The 27,882-nt window shown below is 42.2% G+C and overlaps 1 protein-coding gene across 1 annotated transcript in view; it reads left to right on the top strand.

Annotated features, from left to right (window-relative positions):
* Positions 1 to 27,882, top strand: part of LOC126263173 (general transcription factor 3C polypeptide 5) — a 118,155-nt gene that overhangs the window by 9,507 nt on the left and 80,766 nt on the right. The window contains exons 2-3 of the mRNA XM_049960220.1: positions 4,083 to 4,338; positions 4,484 to 4,656. Coding sequence (XP_049816177.1) covers positions 4,083 to 4,338; positions 4,484 to 4,656 — 429 coding nt within the window. The remainder of the gene's footprint in view (positions 1 to 4,082; positions 4,339 to 4,483; positions 4,657 to 27,882) is intronic.

Genomic DNA, 27,882 nt, shown 5'->3' with positions numbered 1-27,882 from the left:
CTCTCCCAAGGCTGTCAGTAGTTCCAATGGAATCTTGTCTACTCCTGGGGCCTTGTTTCAACTCGGGTCTTTCAGTGCTCTGTCAAACTCTTCAGGCAGTATCATCTCCCGTTTCATCTTCATTTACATCCTCTTCCATTTCCATAATATTGCCCTCAAGTACATCGCCCTTGTATAGACACTCTGTGAGGGACGGGAAAAACCCACCGTGGTACAACAACAAAATTAGGAAACTACTGCGAAAGCAAAGAGAGCTTCACTCCAAGTTTAAACGCAGCCAAAACCTCTCGGACAAACAGAAGCTAAACGATGTCAAAGTTAGCGTAAGGAGGGCTATGCATGAAGCGTTCAGTGAATTCGAAAGTAAAATTCTATGTACCGACTTGACAGAAAATCCTAGGAAGTTCTGGTCTTACGTTAAATCAGTAAGTGGCTCGAAACAGCATATCCAGACACTCCGGGATGATGATGATGGCATTGAAACAGAGGATGACACGCGTAAAGCTGAAATACTAAACACCTTTTTCCAAAGCTGTTTCACAGAGGAGGACCGCACTGCAGTTCCTTCTCTAAATCCTCGCACAAACGAAAAAATGGCTGACATCGAAATAAGTGTCCAAGGAATAGAAAAGCAACTGGAATCACTCAACAGAGGAAAGTCCACTGGACCTGATGGGATACCAATTCGATTCTACACAGAGTACGTGAAAGAACTTGCCCACCTTCTAACAGCCATGTACCGCAAGTCTCTAGAGGAACGGAAAGTTCCAAATGATTGGAAAAGAGCACAGGTAGTCCCAGTCTTCAAGAAGGGTCGTCGAGCAGATGCGCAAAACTATAGACCTATATCTCTGACTTCGATCTGTTGTAGAATTTTAGAACATGTTTTTTGCTTGAGTATCATGTCGTTTTTGGAAACCCAGAATCTACTATGTAGGAATCAACATGGATTCTGGAAACAGCGATCGTGTGAGACCCAACTCGCTTTATTTGTTCATGAGACCCAGAAAATATTAGATACAGGCTCCCAGGTAGATGCTATTTTTCTTGACTTCCGGAAGGCGTTCGATACAGTTCCGCACTGTCGCCTGATAAACAAAGTAAGAGCCTACGGAATATCAGACCAGCTGTGTGGCTGGATTGAAGAGTTTTTAGCAAACAGAACACAGCATGTTGTCATCAATGGAAAGACGTCTACAGACGTTAAAGTAACCTCTGGCATGCCACAGGGGAGTGTTATGGGACCATTGCTTTTCACAATATATATAAATGACCTAGTAGATAGTGTCGGAAGTTCCATGGGGCTTTTCGCGGATGATGCTGTAGTATACAGAGAAGTTGCAGCATTAGAAAATTGTAGCGAAATGCAGGAAGATCTGCAGCGGATAGGCACTTGGTGCAGGGAGTGGCAACTGTCCCTTAACATAGACAAATGTAATGTATTGTGAATACATAGAAAGAAGGATCCTTTATTGTATGATTATATGATAGCGGAACAAACACTGGTAGCAGTTACTTCTGTAAAATATCTGGGAGTATGCGTGCGGAACGATTTGAAGTGGAATGATCATATAAAATTAATTGTTGGTAAGGCGGGTACCAGGTTGAGATTCATTGGGAGAGTGCTTAGAAAATGTAGTCCATCAACAAAGGAGGTGGCTTACAAAACACTCGTTCGACCTATACTTGAGTATTGCTCATCAGTGTGGGATCCGTACCAGATCGGGTTGACGGAGGAGATAGAGAAGATCCAAAGAAGAGCGGCGCGTTTTGTCACAGGGTTATTTGGTAACCGTGATAGCGTTACGGAGATGTTTAATAAACTCAAGTGGCAGACTCTGCAAGAGAGGCGCTCTGCATCGCGGTGTAGCTTGCTCGCCAGGTTTCGAGAGGGTGCGTTTCTGGATGAGGTATCGAATATATTGCTTCCCCCTACTTATACCTCCCGAGGAGATCACGAATGTAAAATTAGAGAGATTCGAGCGTGCACGGAGGGTTTCAGACAGTCGTTCTTCCCGCGAACCGTATGCGACTGGAACAGGAAAGGGAGGAAATGACAGTGGCACGTAAAGTGCCCTCCGCCACACACCGTCGGGTGGCTTGCGGAGTACAAATGTAGATATATACTTCTTCCACCTTTCTGCTTTCCCTTCTTTGCTTAGAACTCCCTTGTTTTTTTACCTACTTGATCCTCTGCTGCCTTCACTACTTCATCCCTCAGAGCTACCCATTCTTCTTCTACTGTATTTCTTTCCCGCATTCCTGTGAATTGTTCCCTTATGCTCTCCCTGAAACTCTGTACAACTTCTGGTTTAGTCAATCTATCCAGGTCCCATCTCCTTAAATTCTCACCTTTTTGCAGTTTCTTCAGTTTTAATCTACAGTTCCTAAGCAATAGATTGTGGTCAGAGTCCACATCTGCCCCTGGAAATGTCTTACAATTTAAAACCTGGTTCCTAAATCTCTGTCTTACCATTATATAATCTATCTGATACCTTCTAGTGTCTCCAGGATTCTTCCATGTATACAACCTTCTTTTATGGTTCTTGAACCAAGTGTTTTCTATGATTAAGTTATGCTCTGTGCAAAATTCTACCAGACGGCTTCAGTCAACTCCAGTGACAGGCTACAAGATAGGTACTCTGCATTGCTACATGACTTGCTGTTAAAATTTCAAGAGTGTGCGTTCCTTGAAGAGTCAACTAATATATTACTTCTTCTTACACCCATCTCGCGAAAAAGATAATGAAGGTAAAATCAGAGGTATTCCACCTCACATGGAGGCTTAGCTACAATCATTCTTCCAGCAGTCCAGTTGCAACATGAACAGAAATTTGGGGGAGGGGGGAGTGTAAAAATATAGAATGTGGTTGCCCACCATTAGAACAGTAGAATCTACAAAATTTCCAGCAATCTGTGTGCCAAATTTTAAGTCGGTCAATCAGGTAGGGCTATAACTACTAAACTGACTGGGCACTAAAGGAGCTGGAGATGGAGAAAGAAAGATTCCATCTTTGCTGAACATGGTCTGAAAGACTGTCACTCATATGGTGTGAAAGGTAATGTTCTGCGTAAAGCAACTAACGGGAGAAAACTAACATAACTTGAAATTCTGGCCATTAATAAACACCAATCAAGGAATCCTGATCTGGTCCTTAATGACCAAACACAGTTCCATTACTCATCCTTATTGAAGTAGCAGCCAATTATTATTCTTTATTTGGTCTGTTCGTCACATTCACCGGTTTGTCCATATGACATAGTAGCCTGTGCCGTTACTCACTTGTAGATCATTTCTGTTTTATGCACTCAAATATTTTTGATATTTGAATATATATTATAATATAAGATTTATTTGTTCAGTGTCTCTTGAGGTATTACATCATGCTTATGTTTTGTATTGACATAGTCATAAAATGTCACACATCCTTGTAAATCTGTGAATTCTCTGACAATGGCTATGAATTATCTGACAATGGCTTGGTAGCCAAAGTCAGGTTTATAACAAACTAATAAATATTATTGTGGAACATTAATATGTTGTATTAAAGTAATTAATATAAATTTAAATGTAAGTACTTGTCAAAATCATAAAAAAATTTAACAATTTGAAAAAAAAAATTAATTTGTGGATGTTAGTAATGTCATTTAAAGGCAGGTGCCATATGGGGCAGGGTTTATGCAAATGAGAGGTAAGTGGAAAAGGAAGGAAAAAACTAATCAGCATATGGACAAAAATTTAAATTGATATTTTGTGGTAGCCATATTGCCTTTTCTTGGCAGCATAAGAGAATGAAAAGAAAGAGGTATGTAAAATGGCACATTGCAATGACTGACTTAAAAATCATAATTTTATGAACTGCTGTCATACACTTCAGAGGCCTTCAGTGTACTATGTTTAGGATATGATATATTCCAGACCAATATCTGGTGATAGAAACATGCATCTGTGCTCTTCCTCGCAGTGACATCACATTGTAGTCTTTTACTTGGGCTGTTCACTTATATACATTGTAGATGTACTGGTTATAGCTTAATAATTCTTATCTAATTTCTGATTATAACTCATATTATCTGTTTAGGCATATTCACAGAAGAACAGAAGGCTCGAACTGAGATTTAGACCTGATGATATGTACTGCAAACCTGCATGTGGTGACAGACATAAATCATCATCATTATTACTGAAGTTTGTGGTAAAGAGAAAGAAAAAGAGGAAGACCTGTCCTGACAATGAATTGAATAGTGACAAAGATGTCAAGCCAGATGATCAAGATTCTGTAGTTGTGTCTCATGTTTCTGTTCTGGGGCGAATCAGGACAACTTTTAGATTTGCAAGTATGTTGTTTTCCATCACCAAAAATAAATGTTTTAAGAGCTTTTGTTGTTTAATTGTTGTTCATCGTGCAATAAGTTAAAATAGACCAGTATTCAGTTTTTTCCGTGATACGTTCTATTACTCATATACTTAATGCTGTGACAGATTTGTGTGATTTTCAATATCTACCAATGGACCGAGTATCAGGAAGTGATGGGCCAATGGAAGATATATATGAAAAACTAGTTCCTAAAGGACTTCCTTCAGTTTCTTGGCTTTATGGTGATAGTCCATATTTTTTACCACCAGCTGTTTTTTCAAGGATGGACAGTGTGCAGGTAAGGAAAATTTGAAATAATGAATGGATTGGAACGTTGTCATTAGGTTTGTTTCCTGTTATGATTTGTGGCTTCAGTTTCTTGGCTTTATGGTGATAGTCCCTCCCCCCCATGAACCATGGACCTTGCCGTTGGTGGGGAGGCTTGCGTGCCTCAGCGATACAGATAGCCGTACCGTAGGTACAACCACAACGGAGGGGTATCTGTTGGGAGGCCAGACAAACGTGTGGTTCCTGAAGAGGGGCAGCAGCCTTTTCAGTAGTTGCAAGGGCAACAGTCTGGATGATTGGCTGATCTGGCCTTGTAACAATAACCAAAATGGCCTTGCTGTGCTGGTACTGTGAACGGCTGAAAGCAAGGGGAAACTACAGCCGTAATTTTTCCCGAGGGCATGCAGCTTTACTGTATGATTAAATGATGATGGCGTCCTCTTGGGTAAAATATTCCGGAGGTAAAATAGTCCCCCATTCGGATCTCCGGGCGGGGACTACTCAAGAGGATGTCGTTATCAGGAGAAAGAAAACTGGTGTTCTACGGATCGGAGCGTGGAATGTCAGGTCCCTTAATCGGGCAGGTAGGTTAGAAAATTTGAAAAGGGAAATGGATAGGTTAAAGTTAGATATAGTGGGAATTAGTGAAGTTCGGTGGCAGGAGGAACAAGACTTCTGGTCAGGTGACTACAGGGTTATAAACACAAAATCAATTAGGGGTAATGCAGGAGTAGGTTTAATAATGAATAGGAAAATAGGAATGCGGGTAAGCTACTACAAACAGCATAGTGAACGCATTATTGTGGCCAAGATAGATACGAAGCCCACACCTACTACAGTAGTACAAGTTTATATGCCAAATAGATCTGCAGATGATGAAGAAATTGAAGAAATGTATGATGAAATAAAAGAAATTATTCAGATAGTGGAGGGAGACGAAAATTTAATAGTCATGGGTGATTGGAATTCGAGTGTAGGAAAAGGGAGAGAAGGAAACGTAGTAGGTGAATATGGATTGGGGCTAAGAAATGAAAGAGGAAGCCACCTGGTAGAATTTTGCACAGAGCACAACTTAATCATAGCTAACACTTGGTTTAAGAATCATGATAGAAGGTTGTATACATGGAAGAACCCTGGAGATACTAAAAGGTATCAGATAGATTATATAATGGTAAGACAGAGATTTAGGAACCAGGTTTTAAATTGTAAGACATTTCCAGGGGCAGATGTGGACTCTGACCACAATCTATTGGTTATGACCTGTAGATTAAAACTGAAGAAACTGCAAAAAGGTGGGAATTTAAGGAGATGGGACCTGGATAAACTGAAAGAACCAGAGGTTGTAGAGAGTTTCAGGGAGAGCATAAGGGAACAATTGACAGGAATGGGGGAAAGAAATACAGTAGAAGAAGAATTGGTAGCTTTGAGGGATGAAGTAGTGAAGGCAGCAGAGGATCAAGTAGGTAAAAAGACGAGGGCTAGTAGAAATCCTTGGGTAACAGAAGAAATATTGAATTTAATTGATGAAAGGAGAAAATATAAAAATGCAGTAAATGAAGCAGGCAAAAAGGAATACAAACGTCTCAAAAATGAGATCGACAGGAAGTGCAAAATGGCTAAGCAGGGATGGCTAGAGGACAAATGTAAGGATGTAGAGGCTTATCTCACTAGGGGTAAGATAGATACTGCCTACAGGAAAATTAAAGAGACCTTTGGAGAGAAGAGAACCACTTGTATGAACATCAAGAGCTCAGATGGAAACCCAGTTCTAAGCAAAGAAGGGAAAGCAGAAAGGTGGAAGGAGTATATAGAGGGTGTATACAAGGGTGATGTACTTGAGGACAATATTATGGAAATGGAAGAGGATGTAGATGAAGTTGAAATGGGAGATACGATACTGCGTGAAGAGTTTGACAGAGCACTGAAAGACCTGAGTCGAAACAAGGCCCCCGGAGTAGACAACATTCCATTAGAACTACTGACGGCCTTGGAAGAGCCAGTCATGACAAAACTCTACCATCTGGTGAGCAAGATGTATGAGACAGGCGAAATACCCTCAGACTTCAAGAAGAATATAATTATTCCGATCCCAAAGAAAGCAGGTGTTGACAGATGTGAAAATTACCGAACTATCAGTTTAATAAGTCACAGCTGCAAAATACGAACACGAATTCTTTACAGACGAATGGAAAAACTAGTAGAAGCTGACCTCGGGGAAGATCAGTTTGGATTCCGTAGGAATACTGGGACACGTGAGGCAATACTGACCTTACGACTTATCTTAGAAGAAAGATTAAGGAAAGGCAAACCTATGTTTCTAGCATTTGTAGACTTAGAGAAAGCTTTTGACAATGTTAACTGGAATACTCTCTTTCAAATTCTAAAGGTGGCAGGGGCAAAATACAGGGAGCAAAAGGCTATTTACAATTTGTACAGAAACCAGATGGCGTTATAAGATTCGAGGGACATGAAAGGGAAACAGTGGTTGGGAAGGGAGTAAGACAGGGTTGTAGCCTCTCCCCGATGTTATTCAATCTGTAAATTGAGCAAGCAGTAAAGGAAACAAAAGAAAAATTCAGAGTAGGTATTAAAATCCATGGAGAAGAAATAAAAACTTTGAGGTTCGCCGATGACATTGTAATTCTGTCAGAGACAGCAAAGGACTTGGAAGAGCAGTTGAACGGAATGGATGGTGTCTTGAAGGGAGGATATAAGATGAACATCAACAAAAGCAAAACAAGGATAATGGAATGTAGTCGAATTAAGTCGGGTGATGTTGAGGGTATTAGATTAGGAAATGAGACACTTAAAGTAGTAAAGGAGTTTTGCTATTTAGGGAGCAAAATAACTGATGATGGTCGAAGTAGAGAAGATATAAAATGTAGACTGGCAATGGCAAGGAAATCGTTTCTGAAGAAGAGAAATTTGTTGACATCGAGTATAGATTTAAGTGTCAGGAAGTCGTTTCTGAAAGTATTTGTATGGAGTGTAGCCATGTATGGAAGTGAAATGTGGATGATGAATAGTTTAGACAAGAAGAGAATAGAAGCTTTCGAAATGTGGTGCTACAGAAGAATGCTGAAGATTAGATGGGTAGATCACATAACTAATGAGGAGGTACTGAATAGGATTGGGGAGAAGAGGAGTTTGTGGCACAACTTGACCAGAAGAAGGGATCGGTTGGTAGGACATGTTCTGAGGCATCAAGGGATCACCAATTTAGTATTGGAGGGCAGCGTGGAGGGTAAAAATCATTGGGGGAGACCAAGAGATGAATACACTAAGCAGATTCAGAAGGATGTAGGGAGGATACTGGGAGATGAAGAAGCTTGCACAGGATAGAGTAGCATGGAGAGCTGCATCAAACCAGTCTCAGGACCACAACAACAACATGGTGATAGTCCATATTTTTTACAACCAGCTGTTTTTTCAAGGATGGACAGTGTGCAAGTAAGGAAAATTTGAAATAATGAATGGATTGGAACATTATCATTAGGTTTGTTTCCTATTATGATTTGTGGCAATATATGTGAAATGTTTTTCACACAACTTTCTCTCATTTTCCAAGATTTGTCATTATTTACATAAGAAAAGTCTTTGACATAGTCACGAATATTAAATTGTTTTGAGTACTGCACATCAACATTTGCAAGCCTCACATGCCTCCTGCATTATGTCATATGGTGAGAGTCTTGTGGAATTTGGTCTGCCTAGGCTAGGTAAATCTTTGGTTGAATCTGGGAGCCTTGTAGAGGGGGACCTGTAAGAGCTCATTGTAAGCTCTGGATGTGCTTCAGCAACCATTCCCCATCATGGCAGTGGAGTGTTGTTTGTGATAGATATGGGATTTTAGCTTAATCTGTCATGCTGCAAGTATTATATAAACCTTTGTAAAGAAAACCTCAATTTCAAAATGTGCCACATGTTATTTCGGTGGATCACTATTCAGGAAAAGCAGTCGCTAGCAGACTCGGTGTGATGACGATGACATGTCTGCTGAAGCTTTAGACTTGGAAGTCTGTCTGAGGGAACTAAGAGAGTAATGGTCACCTTTAAATGGCATTTGATAATTCTGCATGCCCCCTCAATTTTACCATATGATTAGCGTAGTCAGTGAGCTGTTTCTCGGGCATGATGTTCCTGAAGTGAGGACCAGTGAGTGCCATCAATACCCTATAACTGTATGTTCTGAAAATGCTTCAGTGACCACCATGCAACACCATGTTGGAACATAGTATTGTAAGTGTGACAGGATGGATAGCTGTTGAAGTGAAACAGTCATAACTGGACAAGCTCTGAGTCACCTGCTTGCATGGGCTTGTGGTACTCTTCTCGGGTCAAAATGTGTACACTAGAATGTTGTGAAACCCTTTCTAAAGTCTGCTGGGAACACTGACAGTGTCGAATCCTAGAGACAGACGAAATAGTCCTGTGGAAATGAAGTTATAAAATTGCAGTGATGGTAACAAGCCCAATAATGCCAGAACACTTGTATTTTACAAAGAGGGAAGTGAGATCATGTCCCCATACTATATCCACAGACCTTTGAAAATATTGTAGATAATATTAAAATCATCAAACTGTTGTGAAACAACACGAATAAAAAATGCTGCAGCACACCTAGGGACCACAGTACTGTAGATAAAGAATCTAAGCCAATATGTAATAGTAGTGGAGAAGCAAAGCACTCACCTTCAGCAGAGGTGTAAGCTGTGGGCCCATGATGATAGCGAACAAGTAAATTGCAAAGTGAATGGAAAGTGGAAGCTTTCACAGAAATGGTGTGTGTAATGAAGAATGGTGAACTGCAGAAAACTGCTGCTTTCATTTTAATGTTCACTTCACTACTACTTCTGGAACACATACAAACTAAGACCCTATATACCAACCCCATCTTTTGTTACAGAAGTCAGAGAGATATGATCGCATGATCACTACTTATAATGAAGAGGCAGCTTCTGGAAGAGGCAGAAAGGTGTCCATGAAGCAGACACTTCATGTTTATTCTCTGAAGTATTTGTAAATATGCTGCCTGTTTTGAGTTGGTACAATTTGGTATACGTGAAAGAAAAAAAATCAGGAAACAAGTGATGAAACAAATTCTACATTCTGGGGACAACGATGAGGATTATTATTATTATTACTTAATGAATCCTCACTTCTACATAAATAAACTGACAAGTCCATCCTACTTCACCACCACTACCCCAGTCCAAACTATTTCTCCAAAGAGGAGCACTAGGAGGAAGAAATATTGTTTGACAGATAGCTTCCATATTGCAATAGAACATAAAGATATGTGGAATGTGCCATGAAGTCCCTTTGTGGAATGATGAGTGCCACTTGGAGTACAGGACTAGATGGGCCTCTTGGCAGATTCCAGCAATTCTCTTGCAGTCTTCGGACTCCATAAACCCTATCGACAGTCTCACATAGATTGCAGAAATGTGAGCCATTGAGGAGAATTAATGATAAAAGAAGAAAATTCCAGCAGTAGTTTTAATGCATAATGGTGTTCTCGAAGATTACAATTACCCAGAACTTCCACAGAATAATATCAGCTGTGAGCCTGGAACCAACACACCTTCACCAGCAAAAGTCATCTGAGAGGCACTGTCTCAGTTGTAATCCAGAAAATACAGAGGAGTGCAACTGCCTTATTGCTATGTGAGTCAGAACAGGTCTTATCAGAGGTTCATGGTACGTTGCCAGGATCAGATATTGTTACAGAAAATGCTAAGGAACTTCTGGGTTACCTTCATCTAAAGAACAGCTTCTCATACTCTTCTACTTTATTTGGCCTGAAAGAGAGCACTCAACTGGTGGAGGAGACAATCATCGTCTCTCATATCAAACCAAAGAATGATTGCACAAACCCAAGTAGCTAATGAAATGTGGAAGCATCGGTGAGACATTGGAGTGCATGACGAGACTATTGCTTACTGTGGGTCTTGGATTCTAGGAATCTAATCACCTACTTCCAGTGTGGGTTCAGAAGAAATCACACATTTGTCAATAATCTGACCCTACTTCAGGTATGTGGAGGTCTTTGTGTACAAGAGGAGGATAATAGGCATGTTTTCTGGCATTAAAAATCCCGCAAAATGACCTTCGATATAACATCCTGAGACAAATACATGGTTGGAGGTTTCATGGTAGCCGCCTCATAAAATTGCAATCCTTTCGGGGAAGCAATATTTCAGATATTGAATGGTTGATGTACTCTTGGACCAAAACAAACAAGAGGATGTTGTTTGTTTGGGAAATTTGCTAGTGTCACACTATTTGTGGAAGCAATAAACACTACTGAGCTCACTTGTTTGGGGATGATTACAATTTTTGATTCTGGATCTAGTTTCTCAATGATACCCCTGCCTGTCAACAACAAATTACTCTAAGAAAGCTGTAGGGCTGGGCAGAAATTACAGATTTTTAAGTTCTCTCCTGAGGGTTACCAATATTTGAGTCTGATGGATTTACAACTATTATAAATTCTGAGGAAACAGTAAAATTCAGGACATTATATGTGGTGAGAAACTTTGCTTTTTCTCGCAGTTACACAAAATTCAGAGCTGTCGACTTGGACAGGAGATTCATTGTCCACTTACGTGTGGAAGTGGGTAGCGGAGGTGGGTATGATTAGGTGGTAAGCCATCAGCAGCTTGAATAAACAAGTTCAAAGATTAGTTCTTTTATTTTAACCCATGGAACTACAATTGCAGCATCACTGCTTGGTTACCACTCCTCTCTCACTGTGGGTAGGTTGGTCCATGGTGAGTGGTTGCTGTTTTTAGCTTTCTCTCAGCTGTGTTGATGCACGCAGGGTTGTTGACTCCAGTGTTAACAGACACAGCACATGTGACCTATTTTCTGCTTTACTGCTGTCTGCATAAGGAGCCAGCAGTGCAGATGGAAGGAGACAGGAACTCTTACAGCAGTTGCCAGCCTCCAATGCAGGAACTTGCTCCTGCAAGTGGTGGGTTGTGGTGCATAGATACCATCAGTGTCAAATTACATTGGGCAGCTTTACCACCTGTGGCCTGAACTGCAGCCCTCCAGGGCAGGCGTCTGGCAGCTGATGCATGATGCTGGAGGTCTACTGATTACTAATAATTTTAAGAATAATAATTATGATGGAAATTTGCTGGTGCCGCATAAGAGGTGCACAGTAGAAAGTTTGCTTGGGAGCATGTGTTTGAGCTAATTTACGCACAGTGACACACGCTCCAGACAGTCAACGTATAATATTGGATTAGTAGATGATAGTTCTTGAGACTTGAAGTTATTTACCTTCTTTGAAGATAATGTCACAGCATCCAGCTTGCTCTGTCCGTATTTCATGCTTCTCCAAAGTATTACAGATACTGGTGACGCAGATAGATATATCAGATGAAATAAGAAAATATTAAGTGAAGTTGACTTTGTACCATAAGAATTAATATATTTCAAATTATTAGTGAACTAAACTGAAATCCACGTGCTCTTTCTATCCCCCTGCGATTCCGGGGGTTAGAATAGGCCCGAGTTATTCCTGCCTGTCATGAGAGGCTACTAAAAGGAGTCTCACATATTTCGGCCTTTATGTGATGGCCCCCTGTAGGGTTTGACCTCCATTTTTCAAAATTTTCCCAAAGAGTGAGCCAATTGGGGAAGGGCGCCTTACATGGTGCATCGTGTCCATCACGCCCTGAGACCTGTCGCATCCTTCTTTGACGTGGCTCTACACTTCTGCTCATTCTCCAACTATTGGGTGAGGTCACCCTCCTGGGTGAATATTTTTCCATCAACTGTGAAGTATCGTTTACTGTTGTTGTTGTGGTCTTCAGTCCTGAGACTGGTTTGATGCAGCTCTCCATGCTACTCTATCCTGTGCAAGCTGCTTCATCTCCCAGTACCTACTGCAACCTACATCCTTCCGAATCTGTTTAGTGTATTCATCTCTTGGTCTCCCTCTACGATTTTTACCCTCCACGCTGCCCTCCAATGCTAAATTTGTGATCCCTTGATGCCTCAAAACATGTCCTACCAACCGATCCCTTCTTCTAGTCAAGATGTGCCACAAACTTCTCTTCTTCCCAATCCTATTCAATACCTCCTCATTAGTTACGTGATCTACCCACCTTATCTTCGGCATTCTTCTGTAGCACCACATTTCGAAAGCTTCTATTCTCTTCTTGTCCAAACTAGTTATCGTCCATGTTTCGCTTCCATACATGGCTACACTCCATACAAATACTTTCAGAAACTACTTCCTGACACTTAAATCTATACTCGATGTTAACAAATTTCTCTTCTTCAGAAACTATTTTCTTGCCATTGCCAGTCTACATTTTATATCCTCTCTACTTCGACCATCATCAGTTATTTTACTCCCTAAATAGCAAAACTCCTTTACTACTTTAAGTGTCTCATTTCCTAATCTAATCCCCTCAGCATCACCCGATTTAATTTGGCTACATTCCATTATCCTCGTTTTGCTTTTGTTGATGTTCATCTTATATCCTCCTTTCAAGACACTGTCCATTCCGTTCAACTGCTCTTCCAAGTCCTTTGCTGTCTCTGACAGAATTACAATGTCATCGGCGAACCTCGAAATTTTTACTTCTTCTCCATGAATTTTAATACCTACTCCGAATTTTTCTTTTGTTTCCTTTACTGCTTGCTCAATATACGGATTGAATAACATCGGGGAGAGGCTGCAACCCTGTCTCACTCCTTTCCCAACCACTGCTTCCCTTTCATGCCCCTCGACTCTTATAACTGCCATCTGGTTTCTGTACAAATTGTAAATAGCCTTTCGCTCCCTGTATTTTGCCCCTGCCACCTTCAGAATTTGAAATAGAGTAGTCCAGTTAACATTGTCAAAAGCTTTCTCTAAGTCTACAAATGCTAGAAACGTTGGTTTGCCTTTTCTTAATCTTTCTTCTAAGATAAGTGTAAGGTTAGCATTGCCTCATGTGTACCAACATTTCTACGGAATCCAAACTGATCTTCCCCGAGGTCCGCTTCTACCAGTTTTTCCATTCGTCTATGAAGAATTCGCGTTAGTATTTTGCAGCTGTGACTTATTAAACTGATAGTTCGGTAATTTTCACATCTGTCAACACCTGCTTTCTTTGGGATTGGAATAATTATATTCTTCTTGAAGTCTGAGGGTATTTCGCCTGTCTCATACATCTTGCTCACCAGATGGTAGAGTTTTGTCATGACTGGCTCTCCCAAGGCCATCAGTAGTTCTAATGGAATATTGTCTGCTCCCGGGGCCTTGTTTCAACTCAGGTCTTTCAGTGCTCTGTCAAACTCTTCACGCAGTATCATATCTCCCATTTCATCTTCATCTACATCCTCTTCCATTTCCATAATATTGTCCTCAAGTACATCGCCCTTGTATAAACCCTCTATATACTCCTTCCACCTTTCTGCCTTCCCTTCTTTGCTTGGATCTGGGTTTCCATCTGAGCTCTTGATGTTCATACAAGTGGTTCTCTTCTCTCCAAAGGTCTCTTTAATTTTCCTGTAGGCAGTATCTATCTTCCCCCTAGTGAGACAAGCCTCTACATCCTTACATTTGTCCTCTAGCCATCCCTGCTTAACCATTTTGCACTTCCTGTCGATCTCATTTTTGAGACATTTGTATTCCTTTTTGCCTGCTTCATTTACTGCATTTTTATATTTTCTCCTTTCATCAATTAAATTCAATATTTCTTCTGTTACCCAAGGATTTCTATTAGCCCTCGTCTTTTTACCTACTTGATCCTCTGCTGCCTTCACTACTTCATCCCTCAGAGCTGAGTTTATCCAGGTCCTATCTCCTTAAATTCCCACCTTTTTGCAGTTTCTTCAGTTTCAATCTGCAGTTCATAACCAATAGATTGTGGTCAGAATCCACATCTGCCCCTGGAAATGTCTTACAATTTAAAACCTGGTTCCTAAATCTCTGTCTTACCATTATATAATCTATCTGATACCTCTTAGTATCTCCAGGATTCTTCCAGGTATACAACCTTCTTTTAGGATTCTTGAACCAAGTGTTAGCTATGATTAAGTTATGCTCTGTGCAAAATTCTACAAGGCAGCTTCCTCTTTCATTTCTTCCCCCCAATCCATATTCACCTACTATGTTTCCTTCTCTCCCTTTTCCTACTGACGAATTCCAGTCACCCATGACTATTAAATTTTCGTCTCCCTTCACTACCTGAATAATTTCTTTATCTCGTCATACATTTCATCAATTTCTTCATCATCTGCAGAGCTAGTTGGCATATAAACTTGTACTACTGTAGTAGGCATGGGCTTTGTGTCTACCTTGGCCACAGTAATGCATTCACTATGCTGTTTGTAGTAGCTAACCCGCACTCCTATTTTTTATTCATTATTAAACCTACTCCTGCATTACCCCTATTTGATTTTGTATTTACAACCCTGTAGTCACCTGACCAGAAGTCTTGTTCCTCCTGCCACCGAACTTCACTAATTCCCACTATATCTAACTTTAACCTATCCATTTCCCTTTTTAAATTTTCTAACCTACCTGCCCGATTAAGGGATCTGACATTCCACGCTCCGATCCGTAGAACGCCAGTTTTCTTTCTCCTGATAATGATGTCCTCATGAGTAGTCCCCGCCCGGAGATCTGAATGGGGGACTATTTTACCTCCGGAATATTTTACCCAAGAGGACACCTTCATCATTTAATCATACAGTTAAGCTGCATGTCCTCGGGAAAAATTACGGCTGTAGTTTCCCCTTGCTTTCAGCCGTTCGCAGTACCAGCACAGCAAGGCCGTTTTGGTTAATGTTACAATGCCAGATCAGTCAATCATCCAGACTGTTGCCCCTGCAACTACTGAAAAGGCTGCTGCCCCTCTTCAGGAACCACATGTTTGTCTGGCCTCTCAACAGATACCCCTCCGTTGTGGTTGCACCTACGGTACGGCCATCTGTATCGCTGAGGCACGCAAGCCTCCTCACCAACGGCAAGGTCCATGGTTCATGGGGGGGATCGTTTACTACGCTGACAATAATGGACTTGTTTGCTTGGCTGCATCCGATATCCAGCATGGTAGCCAGTCCATTGTGGTGGAGCTGCCATGTACCCTGTTGGTTGTAGTCCCCTGACCACACAGGAATCGCTCTGCTGATGCCTGCACCGTTAACTCCCCACGTATCGCCAGGAGTAGATGCCCGTGACCCTGGGGCATTGGGACTCTTGGCAATGGCAATCCTGCCATGTGGCCTTTGCTGCAGCTGGGTGGCAACCGTGGGGAGGGCCCCTGGTTGGAGTGGGTGGCATCAGGGCGGATGACACACGATGAAGTGTAGTACATCATCTCTTTCTGGTGGTCAAACACCAGCAGCCTCTAAGTGTTCACGGGCTCAATTCAACACACAGAATCACGACCCCAAATCGTTCCCCTCCCTGGCCACACTATGGGAGGAACATCAGGCTAAGCTCTTATTCACCCCGGTGCCTTATATGTTTGAGAGCTAATGGGGGATCTTTCTTGACAATGAAGCCTCAGTTTTTTGTTGAGCATTTAGAGGACAAGTTTGGTGAGGTAGAGGGATTGTCCAAAATGAGATCTGGGTCAGTCTTGTGCAAAACGACATCATCTGCCCAGTCACTGGTGTTACTCGCTTGTGACTAGCTGGAGGATGTTTCTGTAACCATCATGCCCCATAAGAGCTTAAATATGGTCCAGGGTATCATATTTCACAGGGACCTTCCTTTTGCCGTCTGACGATGAGCTGCGTGCCAATTTAGAGCAGTGAGGGGTACATTTCGTTCGGCGTGTCCACCGGGGTCCGAGTGATAATCAGGTTGCCACCAGTGCCTTCGTTTTGGCCTTCGAGGGTGATACATTACCCGAGAAGATCGAGGTGATGGTGTACTGCTGTGATGTAAACCCCTGTATCCCTCCCCCAATTCGGTGCTTTAAGTGCTGTAAGTTCAGCTGTATGTCTTCCTGCTGTACTTACAGCATCACGTGTCGAGATTGCAGATGCCCATCACATCACAATATTCCAAGTGCCCCACCTCCCATTTGTGTCAGCTGCAGAGAGCACCATTCGCATTGCTCGCCTGACTGCAGGATTCCCCACAAAGAAGGGAAAATCATTGAGTACAAGACCCTGAACCGGCTGACCTACACTGAGGCTAAGAGTAAATTTGAATGCCTACATCATGTACGTGTGACATCATCTTATGCCGCCACTACAACAGTTCTAACCCCATCAGCTCCGCCAACCCCAGTCACCTCTCAGGGCCGGAAGACTGCACCTGCCCCCTTGATGATGGGGAGGGGGGGGGCACTTCCCTCACTGTTGTTCCTGCACCACCTACTTCGGGAGCAACCCCCCCCCCCTCCCCTCCCCTCCCCCCATCATCGGGGATATCATTTCCCATTTTTGCGCCAGAGAAGCGTAAGCCTTCTTTGGCTCCTCTAGCTAGGAATGGGTCCCCTGGGTCACTCCCTTCCCAGGTTTCTGCTAGTTGAAAAGATGACACCCACCAGTGGCTGAAGAGCCAAAAAGCAGCTGGTCATAGGGCTTCACGCTCATCCTCAGTCCTGGAGACTGAATCAGTGAAGTCCTCCCAGCTGGGGAAACCCAAGGAGCAGTGAGAGAAATCCAAAAAGAAGATCCCCAAGACCAAGGGAATTGCAGTGGCACCCACACCACCGCTACCTACAAGCTCTGCGTCTGCGGATGAGATGGAGGTTCTGGCATCCGCTGAGGACCTAGATCTCGCCAGACCCTCAGACGCAATGGATATAGTCTGCTCGGGCAATAAGTCGGAGGCAGCAGGTGACCCTGAGGCGTAAACTGCCTCATTGAATGTTCCATCCCTTCACGATGCCAGTCTCACGATGAGGTCATCCTCCAGTGGAATTGCGGCGGTTTTTTCCACCGCCTGGCTGAACTACAGCAACTGTTAAGCTTTACACCTGCTTTCTGCATTGCTGTCCAGGAAACATGGTTCCCGGCAATGTGGATCTCTGCCCTCTGTGGCCATAAGGGATATTACAGGAAGCGTAGCGTCTATAATCGAGTGTCAGGTGGAGTTCGGGTTTATGTCCTAAACTTAGTCTGTAATGAAACTGGGCCCCTTCAAATCCCTCTTCAAGCTGTGGCTGTCAGAATAAGGACAAATCAGGAAATAAGTGTCTGCAATGTATATCTTCCTCCAGATGGTGCAGTACCCCTAAATGTATTAGCTGTACTGATTGATCAACTCCCTAAATCTTTCCTACTTTTGGCAGATTTTAATGCCTGTAACACCTTGTGGGGTGGCACCATGCTTACTTGCCGAGGCAGAGATGTTGAAACTTTACTGTCTCAGTTCGAGCTCTGCCTCTTAAATACTGGGGCCGCCACACATTTCAGTGTGGCTCATAGTATTTGCTCGGCCATTGATTTATCAATTTGCAGCCAGAACTTCTCCCATCTATCCACTGGAGAGCACATGACGACCTGTGTGGTAGTGACTACTTCCCCACCTTCCTGTAATTGCCCTGGCGTCAGGCCCACAGATGCCTGCCCAGATGGACTTTAAACAAGGCTGACTGGGATGCTTTCACCTCTGTTGTCATGGTTGAATCTCCTCCACACGGAAACATCGATGTGATGGTTGTGATGGTTGAGCAGGTGACTACAGCAATCCTTTCTGTGGCAGAAAACGCGATCCCTCGCTCTTTAGTGTGCCCCTGGCAAAAGCTAGCTCTACAGCAGCATAAGTGGCACCCTTCCCTGGAGCTCCTCATAGCCTTTAAATGGCTCAGTGCCCACATTCGCCAGCTTATCAAACGGCAGAAACAGGAGTGTTGGGAGAGATACATCTTGACTGTTGGGTGCCATATGTCACCTTCCCAAGTCTGGGCCAGGACCAAATGTTTTTTCAGGTACCAGCCCCCGGTGTTCTCGGTGTTAACATAAGTGGCGTGTTATCTACCGACGCAATCGCGATTGCCAAGCACTTTGCTGAGCACTATGCTCGAGTCTCTGCATCGGAGAATTACCGCCCAGCCTTTTACACTCTCAGACGACAGCTGGAAGGAAAAGTCCTCTCGTTCACTATATGCTTCAGTAAATCCTATAACGCCCGATTTACAGAATGGGAGCTCCTCAGTGCCATTGCGTATTGCCCCAACACTGCTTCTGGGCCAGATCAGATCCACTGTCAGAGGATTAAACATCTCTTGTCGGACTAAAAGCGACATCTCCTTGTTATCTCCAACCGAATCTGGTGCGATGGCATCTTTCCATCCCAATGGCAGGAGAGCACCATCATTCCGGTCCTTAAACCTGGTAAAAATCCACTTGATGTGGATAGCTATCGGCCCATAAGCCTCACCAATGTTCTTTCTAAGCTGCTGGAATGTATGGTGTGTCGGCGGTTGGGTCGGGTCCTGGAGTCACATGGCCTACTGGCTCCATGTCAGGGCCGCTTCCGCCAGGGTCACTCTACCACTGACAATCTTGTGTCCCTTGAGCCTGCATCCGAACAGCCTTTTCCAGATGCCAACACCTGATTGCCGTCTTTTTTTATTTACGAAAAGCGTATGACACGACCTGGAAACATCATATCCTTGCCACATTATATGAGTGGGGTCTCCGAGGCCTGCTCCTGATTTTTATCCAAAATTTCCTGTCACTTTGTACTTTCCGTGTCCAAGTTGGTGCCTCCCATAGCTCCCCCCGTATCCAGGAGAATGGGGCCCTGCAGGGCTCTATATTGAGTGTATCTCTATTTTTAGTGGCCGTTAATGGTCTAGCAGCAGCTGTAGGGCCATGTATCTCACCTTCTCTGTATGCAGACGACTTCTGCATTTCGTACTGCTCCACCAGTACTGGTGTTGCTGAGCAGTGCCGTCCACAAAGCGCAGTCATGTGCTCTAGCACACAGTTTCCATTTTTTGGCCGCAAAGTCGTGTGTTATGCACTTCTGTCAGCATCATACCATCCATCTGGAACCAGAACTTCACCTTAATGACAATCCACTCACTGCAGTGGAGACATATCAATTTTTAGGACTGGTTTCTGATGCCCAGTTGCCTTGGCTTCCTCACCTTCGTTAGCTTGAGTGGAAGTGCTGGCAACACCTCAGTGCCCTCCGCTGCCTGAGCAACATCAGTTGGGATGCAGATCACTCTATGCTGTTGCAGCTCCTCAGAGCCCTTGTTCAATCCCACTGTGACTATGGGAGTGTGGTTTATGGTTTGGTGGCGTCCTCAGTGCTGCATTTACTTGACCCAGTGCACCACTGTTATGTTCGCCTAGTGAAAGGAGCTTTTAGAATGAGTCCGGTGACCAGCGTCCTGGTGGAGGCTGGAGTCCCTCCATTGCAGGTTAGGTGTGCATAATTGCTGACCAGTTACGTTGCACATGTTCATAATTCTTTTGCACATCTCCTTTTCCCACCCACGGCGGTTCATCTCCCGCATTGGCGGCCCAGGTCAGGGCTTCCAATTGCAGTTCATGTCCGATACCTTCTTTCCGAATGGAGTCCTTGCCTGTATCAACTATACTTGAGGTCCATTCACGTACACCTCCATGGTGTACACCTAAGCTGCAGCTTTGCCTGGACACATGGCCTTAAGGACTCAGTTAACCCTGCAGCTCTCCGCTGCCATTTCCTCACGATTCTTGATATGTACCAAGGCCATGATGTGGTTTACACCAGTGGCTTGATGGCTGATGATGATGTCGGCTTCATGTATGTCCATGGAGGACAGATTGAACAGCATTCCTTGCCTGATGGTTGCAATTTTTTCACTGCTGAACTGGTGGCTATATCTTGTGCTCTTGAGCATGTCCGTTCATGCCCTGGGGAGTCATTTCTTCTGTGTACTGACTCCTTTAGCAGCCTAAAAGCTATAGATCAGTGCTACCCTCATCATCCTTTGGTAATGACCATCCAGGAGTCCATCTATGCCCTGGAACATTCCAGTCGTTGATTGATGTTCGTCTGGACCCCAGGTCATGTTGGAATCCCAGGCAACGAACTTGCCGACATGCTGGCCAGACAGGCTACGCAAAAACCGCTTATGGAGATCGGCTTCTTTGCAACTGACCTGCATTCAGTACTGCGCCACAAAGTTTTGTGTCTTTGGGAGACAGAATGGCATAACCTCAGCATGCACAACAAACTGCGTGCCATTACGGCAACTACAAATGTGTGGAAGACCTCCACATGGGCCACTTACAGGGACTTTGTGGTTGTCTGTCGGCTCCACATTGGCCACACTTGCCTGACACATGGCTACCTCCTGCGCCATGATGACCCACCTCAGTGTTGGTGCGGTGCCCGGCTGACAGTGGCCCATATCTTGGTGAGCTGTCCTTCTTCGGCTGCCCTACGATGGACTCTTTAGTTACCGGACTTGTTGCCATTAATTTTAGCTGACAACGCCTCATCGGCTAATTTAGTTTTATGTTTTATACCCGACGGTGGGTTTTATCATTCTATTATAAGTTTTTGCATGTGTCCTTTGTCCCTTTGTGTTCTCCACTCTAATGCTTTTAGGCTGGATGTTTTAATGTGTCGCAGAGTGGCTGGCTTTTCTTTTTTATTCTCGTGGTTGGCCAGCCACGGTCATCTGCTCTCTTGTTTTTATCCTTTCTGCCTGTTTCTTGCTTCTCTCTGTGGTTTTCTTTTCCTGTTTTGTCCATAGTAGTGTTGGTTGTCCTCCTGTCGTTCTTCCATTCTCCTGTTATTGTGCTGTACATCTCCTTTCTTTTCTTCTTTCCCTTGTGTAATTGTTTTACCGGGAAAAAGGGACCAGTGACCTCGCAGTTTGGTCTCCCCTCCCCCCACCCCACCCTCCTTTAAACCAACCATCTAACCTCCCTTTCTATCGTGGACGGGAGAAGTTGGACAGCACAAGATCAGTGAAACATCTGATAGGGGTTTTTACAAACATAAGAAATTTAATGTTCATTTTTTCTCACTAGCTCCACGTGCTTGATTGCTATGGGCATACTGGATTTTAATATTTGCCGTGAACTACTTAGGTGAATGAATGGAAAAAAAAATAGACAGAAAAAAATAAAACATATGCCCATATAGATAAACCTGCATACGTTCAAAAAAGACAATGAATTCTCCTTGCTGCCTTTACCAGGCATGTCCTTGCATCATTACCTGAACAGAAACTTAATAATAACTTATAGACTAAGAATGTAGTCACTCCATTGATAACTAATGTATCATTTTTCTCCTCACACATGCATCATTCTTACTTTATGTACATGGATATGTAAATTCATCAACTTCTTTTTAATTCTCAAAACCAATTCTCCTTTTATAAGAGCACAACTATTCAGAACAGGTCCATTGTTTTGACTTACCTTTTTGAAGTCTTTCCATATTTATACTACAATTACACATGCAATTAATAAGTGTTACTGTAGACCAAGCACAACCTCATTATCTTCAGTAGTTTGTTCAGAATGTGACCATACTCCTACAATTATTCTTTCTTTCATTCGAGATAGATACTTTCCGTATAGTGTTTTGTTCGTTGTTGGTATAGCTACCGTGTAAATTTGTAATACTGTGAATAATAGTGTAGTTTGTAGGTAGGTTTCTGTAATCAGTCATTCTTTCTTCCTCTGTAAATCTTCTTTTATATTAAACCTCCTTGCTGTATTAGTTTTATCCTTGTAGTGAAGACAGCTTCATTTCAGTAGTAATTAACAAACATTAAAACCTCCAGAATATAGCTTATTTGGCGGTTAGATGCCAAGTTTGCATTGCATCTGGTGTGCAGTGTGGTGTATTGGACTGAACTGTTTCTGCGCAATCAGTGTGGTTGTTGTCTTATGTGTTAGCTGCAACTATGGTTGCGTGTCCTTTCCCTCTTGTAATACAACTTCACATGTTTACATCTTAAGTGAATTATCACGTTGTATTTGGGAAATGTATGTATTGTGGAATGAATTGGCACAAATGTGGTCACATTTGATTTTCAGGCTTCATATATAGCATTGTGACATTAAACAGGATCTTAAATTACTAGAACTTACTGTGCTTCCATTTAAAAACATATAAATAAATAAAATGATAATTTTCTCTTAAAATTAAGTGAACAATTGTCACATACATGTTATATTGAAATATTTCATTTGTTCATGTACATTACTTCAAGTGAGGTTTGACCTTTGTCCAATTCTTTTAGCGTACAAATTCTGTTCATCCTTTTGCCTCAGATTCTAAAGGTTCTGTGGGCACTGTAGGATGCAGTTCAGTCAACTTGGACTTGTATGAGTGCTTTGTCCTTTGGCAAGTAATTCAGTTTCGTATTACTTAGAGCACTGTTCTCCACAAGTTGGAAAACTAGCAGTATATACGAGGGTTGGAACTTAAATAGTGGCAACTACTTATTCACAACCGATACAAAAGAGTTACATGTTTGCATCTGTAACTGTCCTTCAAAGTAGTCACCAGCGTTGTGTAGAAACCGTTGCCAGCGATGTGGATGGCATAGTATACCTTTAGCAGAGCCTGTTCTGTTGATGGTGCGAATGGAGCTGTCTAAACTTATGGTGATTCTCGTGTACAACTGTGATGGTGTTATACTAATGCATTACGTTACTCCATGGTATTCCGCCAGTGCACAGTATTACTGTTCATTTTTGGAGCATCACCTGCGACCATCTTTGCGAAATAAGTGGCAACACTTGCTGCGCAATCCACCCATCATTTTGCACAACAATGCATGGGTGCATACTGTGCCATCCACCATACTCCCCAGGCTTAAGTCCTTGTGACTTTGATTTGATTCCGAAGATGAAGGAACTACATTGTGGCATTCGCTTCAGAACTGTTCCAGAGATTCGACAGGTAGTAGACCGCTCCATTCGCACCATCAACAGAACAGGCTCTGCTAACGGTAAACTACGCCGTCCACATCGCTGACAATGGGTTCTACACAACGCTGGTGACCACTTTGAAGGACAGTAACAGGTGTTAACATGTAGCTCTTTTGTATCGGTTGTGAGTTCCAACCCTCGTATTTATCTTGTTGGTGCATTTGGAAACCCCATAGTGGCTCCCTACATTGTGAGTGTGCAAAATGAAATCATCTTTGTAACTTTCTGGTAAACACACATGGCACTGTTCTTGATACGGTGTACAGTGATGAAAGAGGACTCCCTTGTGTATAGTATAAAACTTCTTCAAATTTTTGTTGTTATTTTCAGACAGTTTTGACCTTACCTTTCTCCATTGTAGGTTCCATCTGCAAGATGGAACCTACAATGGAGAAAGGTAAGGTCAAAACTGTCTGAAAATAACAACGAAAATTTGAAGAAGTTTTATACTATACACAACTCCAACTCCAAACTCTTACACGTCATTAGATAATATATCTGTTGTGTCTTGTCCTGCATAAGCAGAACCCTAATTTCAGAATTCTGTTGTGTGAATTTCAAGAATTCATCAAGCCCTTGAGGTAACCTTGACAATGGGTCTGTGATTATGTTTTGTTTACCCTTGATGTATATGATTCCAAAACTGAACTGCAAGTACATGCACCTCCTGGCTAACCTGTGGTGTAATAGTTTATGTGTCAACAGAAAAGAAAGTGCTTGATGCTCACAGTAGACTTTGATGTGCTTGCCCCGTAAGTAGTACTCAAATTTCTTAAATACCTATATAACCCCGAGAGCCTTAAGCTCTGTAATGGAATATGACTGTGTGGATTCAGAAAGTGTTCTACTAGCAAAACTGATTATCTTAGGTGCTGGTTCCCCATCATCTTCGGTGATCTGAGATAAGCATGATGCTGATCCCTGTGAAGACGCATGTGTACCCAAGCAAAAATCCTGTGACATTTCGAGGTGGTGTAGTATGTTTGCATGTAGTGAGGCTTCCTGTATTTTGTTGAAGTCTGCTTGACATTGATCAGTCCATATCCATTGATTGTTTTTCCTCAAAAGATTCAGCAATGCGTCACTGTTCAATAACTGATCTGGAAAGAATTTCCTAAAAAATGAAATCAAACCCTTATATGCCTTGAGTTGTTTATTATTCTGTGGTATTGGAAAATGTTTGGTTGTATCAAGTTTTCCTGGATCAGGTAAATACCATGTGGCGAAACAATTTGACACAAGAGTTTGACCTTTTCTTTACCAAACTCAGACTTCATTAAATTAGCTGTGACCCCATGTTCTGCAAATTGGTATAATACCTGTGCCAAAAGCAACATACATTCTTCCCATGTGGGAGCAGCTGTTAACAGGTCATCAACATAGAGAGTGACTCAAGAGAAGAGCTCTGGTCCCAAAATTTTGTCCTATGTGGAAATGAAAATACCTACTCTCAAGTTAAAAATTCATAACTCCTACCCCAACACACAACTAAAATAGGGCTACAATACAGGGAATATGAGAGTTTTAATGTATCATCCTTTCAATTTCTTTCCTCATAGCTTCTCGTTTTGCCCAAGGAATTGGATATGAAGGAAAGCAGAATTTCTCGTGTGGGTAAAATTCCATTTTATACTTGTAACCCTTTATTACCCTGGTGCACCTTCTAAATACTTGCACATGCCGAAGTATTTCTTCCTGTAGGTCCCTCCTTCTGGTCCTGTGACAAACAAGCAGATTCACTTACTTTAGTTCGGACAGTCTCTGGATTCATGTCTTCTTCAGACAGCTGCTCGTCCTTTTGTGTATCAAGGAACAGTACGTTTGAATATGACAATTGTACTCTGATATCAGTACTCATTTGAGTGTATTTTCGGTTGTACTGGTTTTGGTTAAATTGACTGATAATCTGTCCTCATTGATTTTAAAGAAACATTTTCCTTCCCCTATGTCAATCTGTATTTTGAACTGTCTAAAGGTATCCATTCCAGTAAGACAGTTTACTACAAGTTTTTCCACTACCATAAAAATACACTTTAGGAAAAAATTGCTGATAGTAATTGGTATTAATGCCTGAAGTTTAACTCCTTTTGACTGGTTCCCACTGTAGTCAGAATACAACTACTCTGCACCGAAAAAGTTGGTATATAATGCCATCTTAGTAGCTCATTAAACAGACCTTGTGACATTACATTTGTTGATCCAATGTTGTCAAGTACCTCAGGTACATCTAGATCACATATCTGGGCATTAATTACAGCTTGCACTGACTCCTCATTATCCTTGTGTAAATTGTTTACATCTTCCTGACACTGTTCTTCTTTCATATCTACCCCTTGGTCTTATCTGAGAAAGTAATTATGAATAAATTGCATGCCCTCACCCTTTTATTGTGCTTATTGTGACCTGTTTGAGTTTTTGTGATTGGCTGGAGGCTTAGCCCCATCATTCAACTACCTGCAAGTTGTGGCATTGACCTTGTCAGTTCGTATCCTGTATTGCCCTAGATTTAAATTCTCCTTGACCTGGACCTCCACTGGATATATAATTGTTGTTGCATTGACTGTAATTGTCAGGTGGAGGACTGTCGGATGGCCTATTTGCGGTCAGTTCCTGCCAGTTACTGTATTGGTTATCCCCACTGGCTGCGGGTGCATTGTGAACTTGTTGGCCACCACCCCTCTGTTCGGTATAAGCTGGTCTATTGTAATTCTGTTCGTGATTTCCCCTGTTACCATAAATATTTCTTGTATTATTACTGTTGCACGGGACATAAGGGTGCCAACTGTGTTGGTTATTGTTACCATTGCCATTCTGCTGTTGACTATTTTGCGGAGGCACACACTGCATATTAATGTTCTGTATTTGCAATGGCCCTTCTTCACACCTTAGGTTGAGTCAAGTATGGATAAGAAATACTCTATATCATTTTTAGGTGTTGTGATCAGCTTTTCCCTGATATGGGTGGGCTGGTAACTTTTCAGTATTTCTACACGGGAAGCTAGGTTTGTCCAATATCTGGTTTTGTTTAAGTATTTTTCAAAATACTTCCTCAGTCCCCCATGCTTACTACTGAATGATGATGGGCTGAAAACCTCTCAACGTAGCCTCTCTTGGACTGCTGTGGGCCAATATTTGTCCAAGAAAGCCTGTACAAATTGCTCATAGGTATGGCACCTCTCACCCATATCTGTTGGCCGCAATAAAACATTGCCCGTGTGTACTCCACAATGAACTGGATCTTCTGTGCTTCTGTCAAGTTGTGGGGTAACATGTTGTGAAAAGCTCTGGTATTGTGTTTGTTCTCTTACCATCTGTTTAAAAAATCGAAAATTGCCTATGATGAAGCAGACCCTCATCTGCTAATACAGTAGACAAACATGCAGTATTGTCTGTTGCCAGTGTGGGACTGTTCAGACACAAATGATTACACTCTGGTTATGTTTGCGCAGCTGATATTGACATTGGCAGTTCATGTTGCATTTTGTGATTTTTTCCTTCTTCGTCTGGAGGGCTGATAGCAAATGGTTGATAAGTATCACCACTGTATATCCTGCCCGACTTCACCTGATTCCTTGTTGCTACCATCTCTCTTGTGACATCCGCAACATTAATTAGACTGCTCTCCACCTACTCTTCCCTTGTCTTTAAGCCTAGCTCAGTCCTAGTAATCAATCTGTTTTTCCTTTTCTTTACTACCTCTTCAACTGCTTTGCATAGGTCTTATGCTCTTGTACGACCTTCTATGCAAGGGTTGTACCCTTATCTAGCATTCCCACTTTAGCTCTATCCTTTAAATTCTTTACCTCCTTTTCAATTTTTTCTTGGGATTTCTTTATGAATTTAGTGCCTAGATCTAAATTACTCAGTTTTACTGACAGCTCCTGTACTTCTTCCAGCAAATCTTTACATAAAGATTGCAACTCATTAACAGTACCTATCATTGTTTCTAAATTTTTTCAAAATTTCTGACTGAGTCTCTTGCATCTGAGTCTGCACATCATTCATGACCTTTAGCTTACCTTTCATCTCCTCTTGTGCCTCATCTATAGATGATACTTTTTGATCTGGTTGGCTATCTCCTGAGACACATCAGTGAATAATTCCATTTTTAATTTGTTCCCTCTATCTGCAAATTTGCTTGTTAAGTTATTAGAAAGGGCAGTATATAGATTTTGATTTAGATTATCGAATTTCTGTGATAGGTCATTCTTACAAACCATCAAATCTTTGCTTTTGTTCGTTTTTCAAATCACGAAATTTTTCATCAAGTTTCTTGGTTTGCTGTGTAGAAAAACTATGAAATAAAATCTTCATTAGGACATGAGGCCTTTATATATGCCCTGCATTGATGATGCTTTAATAT

Source organism: Schistocerca nitens, chromosome 6 (genome assembly GCF_023898315.1).
Source record: "Schistocerca nitens isolate TAMUIC-IGC-003100 chromosome 6, iqSchNite1.1, whole genome shotgun sequence".
NCBI lineage: Eukaryota > Metazoa > Arthropoda > Insecta > Orthoptera > Acrididae > Schistocerca > Schistocerca nitens.
Note: the sequence above shows the minus strand (reverse complement) of the source record. Positions and strands in the feature narration are given on the sequence as shown.